General features: G+C 41.6%; 1 protein-coding gene across 2 annotated transcripts in view; it reads right to left on the reverse strand.

Annotated features, from left to right (window-relative positions):
• The window catches only part of Npsr1 (neuropeptide S receptor 1), a 190,017-nt gene that overhangs the window by 24,306 nt on the left and 153,861 nt on the right, over window positions 1–11,850 (reverse strand). The window contains exons 4-5 of one of the 2 annotated variants that reach the window (XM_050124885.1): window positions 3,113–3,206; window positions 1,025–1,226 (exon numbers count right to left, since the gene is read on the reverse strand). In XM_050124885.1, coding sequence (XP_049980842.1) covers window positions 1,025–1,226; window positions 3,113–3,206 — 296 coding nt within the window. The remainder of the gene's footprint in view (window positions 1–1,024; window positions 1,227–3,112; window positions 3,207–11,850) is intronic. The other variant, XM_050124886.1, reaches the window with a different exon arrangement.

Here is an 11,850-nt window from a genome sequence, read left to right on the forward strand (position 1 = left end):
CTTGATGATCCGTCTGGGTAGGTAAGGGACTCTCAAAAACTTGTGGACTACCATGGGCCACATGCACAGCCGCCACGGGAGCTCTCTCCATGTGCCACATGCATACAGATAGGACTACTGTTGCCCAAGTGTCTTGCTGTGTGAGTGAGTGGGACCCTACCTGGAGTAGGCTGCTGGGATCTTCTGTGGCCTCAGGACCAAGGGAGTGTTCTGGGACGTGATTACCAAGACCTTTTGCAATAAACTGCCCCTCTTTGTTCTTCCAGCCATGGGAGGGGGTCATTACTTACTTCTTCCTGAGAGACACTGCCTGCCTGCTCCCTTACTGCCTCCAGCCATTTCTAGCCTTTGGTCAGCCTTGGAACCTGCTTTTCCCCTTACATTCACGTTCTCTTCCTGGAGTTCTTTTGTCCTTCAGTGGTACAAGTGTTGGGTACCAGTTTTGACAAGTATAACATCTTCATGCTCTTTTCTAACTTTTCTAAGCCCCGTGCATGCCCCTGCCCTGGTAAGCGGTATATGTGTCAAAACTGGTCCCTGACATACAAGAAGTGCTAGTGACATCCAATCTCAGAGCCATATCCTCAAGCATGTACCCATATACTATTGTATTTTTGTTCAATTTGTTTTAAGTATGTCTGTCTTTTAATCTTCAAGATCCCTGAAGCTATTATTATAATTTGTATCTGAAAGGTCACATGGTGTAGGGGAAAAACAGGATATGTAATTAGACAGACCAGAATTTCAAACTTGTGTGATATTAAGTTCCTTAACTTCTCTGATCTTAAGTTTTACTTAATCAAGTAATTGATTTCACAGGATAGCATTGTAAAAGATGGGAACAGCCACTTGACACAATGCATGTGTATGAGCACACTCCCTGTCAACATTCTCCTTTCCCAAACTCTGATGCAGGAGATTAGCCCATGATAGTATTAGATAGAATCCTGCATCCCAACAAGTCCTCACAAGGACTTAGGACCAATGACTAACCTGAAGGTGTGGCATTCAGCCCCCTTCTCACCTGATAATTGTCAGTGGGATGAAGTACACCAGAAAGGCCACAATGGTCATGTATGGAGTCCAGTAGGAGTCATCTGGCCACAGTGCCCAGCACTGCACCTCACCATTGGCGAGCGTCCTTTTTCCGAATATGAAGAGTGTGGGGACAGAAAACAGGAACGCGAGGCTCCAGGCTATCCCGATGAGGACTTTGGCTTGCTTCTCTGCTTAGAGAAAAGAGAAAGATGCCTGGGCACCTGGGAACACACTTGGGGAAGCACACAGGGTCCACTATTGGGGACTGATTTCTGAGAGCCACTTGGACCTGCCAGTGCCCCCATAAGCCTCAGTTTCCTCATAAGTAAATGGGTGTGATCCCTCTGCTGCAGGGTGCAGTTCCCACATGGGGGTGCAGGCCCACCTGCATCCCACTGTATAGAGCTGCAAGAACATTCTTCTTTTAATCTCATTTAGCTGACTGGTACAATTTCCTCTCCTCATGTTTAATCTTGCAGTTCCTTAATTAGCAGTCCAAATGAACACTTCTGTGTGTCTCCTAATTATATCTTTGTTTCTTGATCTGTGTTCATGTCTTTTTTTTTTTCAGTTGATGTTCTTAAGTCTTTGCCAAATTTGTCATAAGAAAGATATTAGCTCTTCATCTTTTTTTTCTTTTGGTACAAATTTCCGCGTGTCCTTGTGCTGCTGTTCATGATTTTTATTTGTATAAGTCATTTAAGACCTTGATGAAGCGACACACGTGTTCCTTTACTGCTTCTGCTCTCAGCGTGATTCCTAGAGAGACCCTTTTCATGTTACGATGATGGAAGGTTTGTCATTATGTTCTCCTAGTCCTTCATGTTTGAATGACTGGCTTTCCTGGCCCAACAGGGTCTGCTTTTAATTAGCTGTGACACGGGGAATTGATGTTTTCAGCTGGCTAGAGAGCTAGTCCAATTTTATGTATTAACAAAGCCATTCTTTAACAACTGATTTAAAGTTCTATTTGCTCTGTGTGTGTGTGTGTGTGTGTGTGTGTGTGAGAGAGAGAGAGAGAGAGAGAGAGAGAGAGAGAGAGAGAGAGAGAGAGAGAAAGAGAGAGAGAGAATATGTGTGTGTGAACGTGCAAATTCTTTGGGATGCATTTTAAATACATTATTTATTGTTTCCAGTTTAGTTTTTATTACATTTAAAAGATATCCATTTCCCCCTGTCTTTACAGTGAAATTTAAGTTCCTGTAAGTTTAGGAGTTCATGAGGCCAGGTCAGCTTTGTGCCAACCAGAAGGCAGCTAGCTGGTCCTGTACAGTGCTCACCACCACTCACTGATGGTTCCTGAGACCCTGGAGAGTCTCTTCATCTACAGCATCTTAGGGTTACTCCACCTGTAAGTAGAGGTTCCATTCCTCCCACCTGGTCAGAGTGCAGAAGACAGGAACTGGATGTGGTTGAACCTTCCTGATGTCTCCACATCTCAGGACTGCCAGCTTCCTGAGCTCTGCCTCCCCTGTACACTGCCCTGTACACTGGACACCATGAAGAAACACTCCTAGCCCCACTCACTACTGAGAGCATCAATTGGAGGTGTTATGTACCATCTCCAATTTTCTTTCAGGTTTCCTGGACCAAGGAGAAGTTCCTTTGTTTTCAAAACTACTTTTCCAGTTTTGTTGACTTGGGGTAAGTGGGGGGCGGGGGGGGGCAGGTGTTTGTCTCTTGAAAATGAAGACTATGAAGAGACAATACTCATTTCATCATAGGGTATGCCTGCTGGCAGGGATATAAGGAATGACTACACTCATTTCATCATAAGGTATGCCTGCTGGTAGGGCTTTAAGGAACTAGGTGAAAACACTTCCTAGTGTCCTTGGACATCCACCAAGGATGTCCCATATGGGACCAGGATCAGGTAGCACTCCCCAAGTACCCACATATTTTTTTATATTTGTGGACTCTCAAATGCATTAGGCAGTGTTGGAAGAGGAGAAAGAGAAGAAAGAGAAGAGAAGGAAAAGTGGGGCGTGATTGGAGCAGATAACAATATTAATAAAATATTAGCAAAAAGAATCCCACCCCATGAAAAGATCTTTATGAAAGAGTGCTTGCTCACCTCCTTGAAGAAACTTCATGGGGTAAACGATGGCATGGTATCTGTCTATGCTCAGGGACACCAGGACGTAGGTAGAGGCATAGAGCAGGACAACCTAAGGACAGGAGCCAGAGGACACACGTGACTTCACCTGGGAGAGGACATGCACATAGTATTCTTGCTATTTAGAAACCAGGGGATTGAACTAAGGTGCTGGAGAGGGTTGAGGTGGAGGCGCTGCCTGGCCCTCCCTGCTGGAAGCAGATCTGGGCTTTGCTGTTTAACTTTGCATTGCTCCTGAAGATGAGTGAGAATGATCAAAGCTTCCTCCATGCGTTCACTGGCTTCTAGGAAATTCCACATTTCAGGATCAGTCTCTCTTGACATTTGCCTGGTACACTTATCTATAATTGACTTTTAAAGCTAAACTAATTTCCTATGCCACAATTGACATTCCAGAATCATTAGAAACAAAAGTTCATTTGCCTTTTATTAGTGAGAGTAGCTGAGAGGAAACAGAAGGGTTCTGGTTCCCTGGAGTCTGCATGCTGCTCCAGTCATTGACCCTAGCATCACCCTCAGAGAGCTCACCCCTTCCTCCAGGGCTCTAGCAGAGCTGTATGAGGCCAAAGCTTCTGAGCCTTGCTTCCCTCCTCTGACTCTCCTTTGAATAACCTCATCCACACCCTCTCAATCCCTCGGGCACAGTCTTAACTGTATTCTCTGTAGAGGAAGAAATTGGAATGCAAGTTAACATCTCTTCTGTGACAGGTTCATATTTAGAATATATCTAGATTAAATACGTCAGGGAGTCTGATCTCAATGAAAATATTCTGAGTAACTGAAGCCAATGAGACATTTCCTTTTGTGGATCTAATATAGGGGTCACAGACAATGAGAGTGGAGGGCTGAGAGTCTGGCTATTTCTTTGGTTATCACATTTGTTTGGAGTTTGTACCTTTGTTGTTCTTTCTGTAGAGTAAACACATTATAGCCACATTATGTAGAAATAGGAGCGGCGGGGCTGCGTCCCCAGCACCCCGGCCACCTGGCTAGCTTATGCCCGAAATAACAATACACAAACTGTATTCACTTAAACACTGCTTGGCCCATTTCTATCTAGCCTCTTCTAGGCTAATTCTAACATATTAATTTAGCCCATTTTAATAATGTGTTTAAGCACCCCAAGGTGCGCTTACCGGGAAGATTCTAGCCTACGTACATCCTGGGTGGGAGCTGCCTCGCATGTGTCTCTGAGAGCAGAGCTATCTCGCGTCTCTCTGAGGAGTCTTACCTCACTTCCTCTTCCTCCTGTTTACTCCTCCCACCTATGTTTTAACCTATCAGGGCAAGCAGTTTCTTTATTTAATTAACCAATGAAATCAACAGATTGATATATGACACTCCCACATCAACATTATAACCAACTATAGTAGATCAACCCATTATATTTGCTTCTGCTATTGAGTTAAAGCTATTGCTACCTGAAATGTGGTCATGGGATTAAGCATTTGACAACACTAATTCTGTGAACATCATAGCTTATCCTGCTTTACACATGTTGAGAGTAGCTATCTGAGCCTCCAATTAGGCAAAACCATCACACATACAGGCTGTCTCATACTACAGAGGGAGCTAGCTCCTGTGCTGCGGTGGCTATGGTGCTGAACCAGAAGACCGTGATCACGAGGGTGTCCTATCACACAGTTTAAAAATCACAGACTGGGCCATCAGAAGTCGGGGACCATCTGCATAATTCTTTATTTTTTTTTATCTCTGTAATATAACCACAAATGCATTCCAGCTCTAATGTTGCAGAGAGAGGTTGTAAAGAACAATCAGGAACTGCCGCTCCCTCCCCTTTGACACATCAAGAGAAATCTTAGTGTATGTGTGCAAAGAGTAACCAAGGGAAAAACTGAAAGAATTTGATTAAGTTTAAAGAAAAATAGTCAAAGCAATGAATGCCTCCTTCGAGGCTGCTGTTTCTGTGTGTAAACCATGGATTTAGAGTCATCTGGGTGACCACACAGTGCCAAGAAGGTGGCATCGAAGGATGGGAAGGGGGACAGCAGGGAAGAAGACCATGGTGAACAGTTTCTAAGAGTCTTGAACATCTGTGCTGTTTCGAGTGAGGTGGTAACACAGTTCACAATCTGGGATGGAAGGAAAAGTGACCAAAAATAGATTTTCAGGGCTACAGGCAATATTCACAAAGGCGAGATTAACGTTGAGACACAACCAAAAGGAGTATTCAGCTTTGTGGCTGAAACATCTTCACGCATCTAGGAGCAGCAAAACGAAATAAGCATATCTACGAGAAATACATCGCAAATTATGCTTCTGCATAAAAAAGAAAATGCCAGAAAATGTGTTCAGGGTTTTGAAAGAAAAGTTGTGATCCAAGAATCTTGTAAATTTCAGTTTGGTGCCAATGCACAGAACAGCTTTTTTTTGGATAACTACGAAGGAAGGAAATATAACACCCCAAATTCCTGCCAAAGTTTTCAAGAGGAAACACGAGCTGAATAAGAACTATTTCAAAATTAAAAAGAAGGGATAAAATCACAATGCCATGTAAGAAAGGCATCAAAATACAAAATGCTTACATGATGGCAATATAAGGATGGAAAATTCCAGGGAGGAATCTGGGGAGTGGTGTGAGAGGAGAGTGTGAAAGAGAGGTGTTGGTAAGTCCCAGCTTTGATATTTAGATAGTTCTCTATCTGCCTTTGATAGAGATGTATCTAAAAAAGAAAGGTAAGTTATAATGAAATGAACTTAAAATGGATGAAAATGAATTCCTCTTTCTTCTGCGGTTACTGTAGCTACAAGTTTCATAGCTTAAATGTCAGTTCATTCTCTCACAGTTCTGGAGATCAGAAGTATAGAACAATTCTACTAGCCCTATACCAAGATGCTAGCAGGCCGTGCCTCTTCTGGTGACTCTAGGGGAGAATCCATCCCCAGTGTCTGAGCTCCAGTAGCTGCCAGTACCTAACCTTGTGGCCTACATTGCAATCCCGTGCCCTGTGCTACAGGGTCCTCCCTATTGTTGTTTGTCAGATCTGTATTTTCCTCTTATGATTCCATTTTAGGATTTCCTGAACTAATTTCCAATCCTTAGTCATACATGCCAATCCTCTTTTGTCACATCTGGTGCGTAGCAGGTGTAAGTTCCAAGGGTTAGGGTACAGATGTCCTGGGAGATATATTTTCCACTTCCCACAGTAAATAACTGCTTCTGAAACAAACACTCAAAGAGCAAAACTTTAAAGGAAACAGTGGCAGTGAGGTACCGGAATAATACTAGGCACTGTTTCCCATTGTAAATGTAAATGACTTGATCTCTTTCATTAAAACAAAGACATTTAAAACAAATAACTTCCCCATGGTCTAAGTGTACTCTATTCAGAATAGTAACCAATAAAATCAAATAACATTGAAATTTATCATTAAAGCAGTGGTCAGGGGCATATCAAATAACTAGTATGATTTTAAAGGCCTTTATTAAAACGTACTGCATGATACCAATCAAATTCAGAGCTAGCTGCATCCCGTGTGACAAAGTGATACAACACAAGTGGCCATAGACTACTGATAACTTAGATGTAATTAGTGAGGCAGCACTAAATAGATGTAACAAAAATAATGTGCAAGGCTTTCCAGGCAAACAGTCTAAAAATGCAAATAGGAAAAAATGAGCTCCACAGTATAGAATGCAAACTATCTAGCCTCTACATGACATCCAAAAATTTGGTCAGATACTGAATTGCCAACAACGGAAAATTTTCAGTAGGGATCCAAAAAGTAGGCCATATTCAACTCACATATCTCAAGCAAGTGATGAAGCTGAAATAAGTAACACTTGAAAAATACCACTTGGAAATCTAAACATCTTCATAATTAACTCAAGCAAAGACGGAAATCACAGTACAATTATAGTCAATTCATAAATGTCAACAATGGGAACTCTACACACCAACAGCATATGGGGTGCCATTCATAGAGCAGATGGCAGCCTGAGGACAAGTCTGCCTTCTTGCCACCCCACCCCCAACTCTCACAGACGTGACCCAGGGAATGTGACGTGCAGGGGATTCTACATGCAGGGAAATGAGACTTAAATGCTGAGAGCGGAGAGACTTTACTCAGAAAAATGCCAGACTGTGCTCATGTAAACTAGTATTCTTGGGCTGACTTTAAAATCATGTACTTGATGTACTAAAGAAAGTGTAGGTTTACAAAATCCCACAAATAGTAACAGAGGATTCCTGTGTTTCCCACATCACATTGACACACAGCCCCTGGTGTTAATATCTGACATTGGTGTGGCATTAAACTCATTCATCAACCTTGATACATTATCAATAACTAAGGTTCTGTCTTTGTCACTACATTCTGTGGGCTTTGACAGTGGCGTGTGGGACATAGTCACCATCAACTTTATCCAGATGAGCATCACTGAACTAGCAATGCCCTAAGTGTGTCTAGTCATTCTTTCTTCTTACAAATCCCTGGAAACCATTGATTTATTTTCTCTAACACAGCTTTGCTTTTCTGAGGTTGTGCCACAGCTGAAGTCCCATGGTGTTTAGCTGACCAAGGGGCTCCCCCCTCTAAATATGTGCTTTACTATTCGTCCATGTGCTTTGGCAGCTTATTTTCATATTCCATGGACATGACATGTTTTGTTCATCCATTGAATTGTTGATGGACATCTCAGTTAGTACCAGTTTTTGGTGATTATTACTGCAGCTACTAAAACTATCTTTATGCAGGTTTTTGTGTGGACATAAGCCATACACTCAATTGCACAAACATCTATAATCATCATTGCCCAACTATATAGTGAGATTATGCTTAACTTTGTAAGAACCCATCAAACTAGTTTTCACTTTTAGGTCTCTCAACAGCGAGTGCAAGTTCTTGTTAATACAAATCCTTACCCATGTTTGGTATTATTAGCTTCTCTTTAAGTTAGCCACTGTATACTACAGGAGTAGTGGTACCTTATTGTTCTGATTAGCAATTCCCTAATGAAATGCATGTTTGCCATTTTCAGTGATGTTCCTATTTTTCCCTATTTTAAGAGGGTTGCTTTTATGTTGTTGTCCTTTAAAATTTCCAGTTATCCTGTAATAGTTTTATAGTATTACATTTATGTGTGTGGCTCATATTGAATATTTTAAAAGGTAAAATATCTGTGTTTATGGTTTAATATTTTATTTTTATTGCATACATTTTATTACAGAACACCTTAGTGGTAACTACAATTATTGTGACCAATTCTTTTCTGTGTAAAGACCATTAAAATTATTTGCAATAGACAGAATTTGTGTTGCAATTAGCTACTAATGACCCTCATTTAAAGGTTTTTTTAATTTTACATAATATTATTCAGTGGTTATATAGAAGTTTAAGGTATCAATCACTATACACCAAATTGGCTTACCTATTCCCCAGTGGGTGGGCATCTAGAACTTTGTGGCCTTTTTCCACTGCTCACAATGCCTGTGGGGCTCATTCTTCCTCCTCCCTAGGGAGCCCCACAGCATTCTCAGAACTCTGGATGATCATGTTGTTGTTAGGCCCATTCTCCTCTTCCATCTCAAACCCCAACCATGCCTCCTTCCCAGGACCCCCACAGCCCACATTGCTGGTTGAAATCTTCTACTTTACAGGGCTCAGACTCTTGTCTTCCCAGGCAAAGCCCTTACTCTCACCTTCCCTGGGCACACTTATGTCACCATCCCAGACTGGGTCTCAAGCTGTTCCCTGCAGAACTCTACCTCTTACTTTGAAAGTTGAGCCCTACTTTCCCTTCTGTGGGAATGCCAGTGCCTCTTAGGGAGGGCACACTCTACCCTCCTTCTGCCTCTTGAAATCCACCATCCAGGACTCCCAGAGTGATCTACTTGCTTGACGTGTAGAGTACTTGTCTACCCTGCCCCCTGGCACTCCATTCCCACCGTGTGAGGACCTAGGTGAGCCCCTGCTCACTGTGCAGGAAAGTGGCATTTCAATAAAAGATTTATTTATTTTCATTTTATGGATACAGCTGTTTTGCCTACATGTATGTCTGTGTACCACATCCATGCAGTGCCTGGTCCTCCAGAAGACCCGGAAGTGATCTTCACTACAGATCCGTCACTCCAGCCCTTCCCTCTGGCATTCTAACTTTACTTTCTGAGTGTCTGCATGGAGCATCTGCCTGCCACTTGGGACGTGATTCCACCCGTCTCCTGGGTGGCACCATAAGGCTCTGTACCAAGGACAGAGGCTACCTCCTCTGCCCCCTAGGACTCCAACTACTGACGTCAGGACTCTTGTGGAGCTTATGCTGGTTTCTCCAGTCAGAAGCCTTAACTCTAATACGTGAGCCACCCAGGCCCTCTGGCTTAGCAGTGCCTGGAGCAGTTGCCCCTCAGGTCAGAAGTTACAGTGCATCAACCCCAGTTCACTCTCCTCCCTGCTAACAAGTGCAAAGCACCTTCTGAGCAGGTAAGAGCCTGTGCCTTTCCCTAGCTGAATTAGAATTGCCTTAGCTATTGGGCTCACAACTCAACACCAGCTAGCCAGACACTGGACTGAGTGTCATGTATATCTTAGCTATTCCAAACCCAGCACAATCAGAATAACAAAAACCAAAAAACAAACTAACAAAAAAAAAATAAGCCAAAACACAGATTCAAACACCAGTTCAACACAGGTGGTCAGGAAACTCATATCAAGGCACAACACACTTTGATTGAGGAGCACAGAAGTCTGTCTCCCACTGGCCAGGGAAGTTCCTTTATGTCAGCTAGCTTTTATATCATGATGTTGGAAAACACTATGGAGACTTCTGGGGAAGAAAACACATCAGGAGTTGTACTCAGCCCTGGCCCCTGCATTATACAATACTGACTTGTCAGACCAGATATGCCTACTGGTGCGATCATGGCACAGGGTTACAGGGGTAACAAATGACTTTCTTACTGGATTTGATGTCTACTCCGCAGATGGAGATTCATAACTCAAACTCTGTAGTCCTGGTCAAGAGTTCATGACTGTGGTAGCATAGAAACTGCTAGTGTTATTTTGCTAAATGGTTATGACATTAAAGCCCCTGCTAAATATTTGTGCTTATATACATAGATGTGGGCTACTCTCAACCATGGTCAGAGAAGATCCTTTTCTCAGTGGGTAGCAGTCAGTGGAGTGATGCATGACTTTCAAAGTAATGACAAGATGAGACTTGGCGCTCAGCCTCAACAAGCCATCTCTATCATCCCCTCAACTAGCCCCCACCCAGGCCTCAGGAAAGATCTTGGAAGGGGAAGCAGAAAGAACGTTAGATCCAGGGGAAGGGGAAGAGTGCTGCCAAGTTCTGTCTTTCGAACACGGCATGGCTATCATAATCATGAACTCACAGCAGCAAGGGCTGCCCAGACAAGACCTGATGAATCAGTCAAGTATCACATAGACATGGTAGACGATCTCCAGGACCCACTAAGAACTATTTGCAAGAGATAGTTCCTGGGATAGGGAGAGTCATTCATTTTGAAGATGTGACCACTGATGGGATTCTGACATGCCAGTAGATGCCCCCCACATAGATAAATGGGAGCTAAGAAATAAAATCTCTTTGTTTTCAACAGGAAATACATCTTAGTTTTAAAGATAGGTACCACTTTTGAGTAAAAAAAAAAATGGATTAAAGTACTTCACTCAAATGGGACCACAAAACAAGCAGGCATTACTATCCTAATACCTGCCAAAATAGACTTCAAACTAAAAGCAATGGAAGAGATAAAGTAGGATAATTCATTTTCATCAAGGGAACAGTTTACCAAGAAGACATCACTAGAACCAACAACAAATATATGGAGAAAGAGGTCAATGACATACTTCATTCACAATAGACTCAAAGAAAATAAAACGACAATAAAAAACCAAGAGAATGAAGCATCTCTTCAATGAAAACTTTAAACGTCAGAAAATAGAGATAGAGAAAGACACTAGAAAATGGAAAGACATCTCATGCTCATGGATTGGTAGAACTAATAATGTGAAAATGACCATTTTACCGAAAGCTATTTATAGATTCAATGTGATCCCAATTAAAATTCCATAAAAGTTTTTCACAAAAATAGAAAAATGCTATCCTAAAATTGATATTCATACGCAACCACATAAGACCCTATCCAGCCAAACAATCCTAAAGTTAAAATAAAACAATGCTGGAGGAATTGTAAATCCAGACCTTGAGATGTAGTATGTAGTGTATGTTTAAAAACATTTATATATTTATATAATATGTATCTAAATATTTTTATATAATATATATAGTGACTATGATTATTGAACTCTTTTGGCATCCTTGAAGTAAATTCCACTTGTTTGAGATTGTGATCCTCAATGTGCTATGGAAATTGTTTTCTCTAGCATCTTTTTTATTTTCTTGCTCTTATGATAATAAGGGGTATTGGCCTCTTGGTTTTGTTTCTTGTAGTGCTTCAGCTTTGTATGAAAATAATGCCTGACATATGAAATGAATTTGGATGATTTCTCTACTTACCAAATTTTTGGAAGAGAAAGATGGGTGCTAACTCTTTTTTAAATATTTTGGAGAATAAATCAATAAAGACATCTGGGCCTGGGCTTTTTCATGTTGGGGATTTTTTTTTTTTGATTTTTCAGTCTGGTGTTCATTATTGCTATCTTTTCTTTTATTTTGTAATTTTTATTTTATTTATTTATTAAAAATTTCCACC

Source organism: Alexandromys fortis, unplaced genomic scaffold, assembly GCF_014885135.2.
Source record: "Alexandromys fortis isolate MF-2015 unplaced genomic scaffold, M_Fortis_MF-2015_v1.1 scaffold_204, whole genome shotgun sequence".
Lineage (NCBI taxonomy): Eukaryota > Metazoa > Chordata > Mammalia > Rodentia > Cricetidae > Alexandromys > Alexandromys fortis.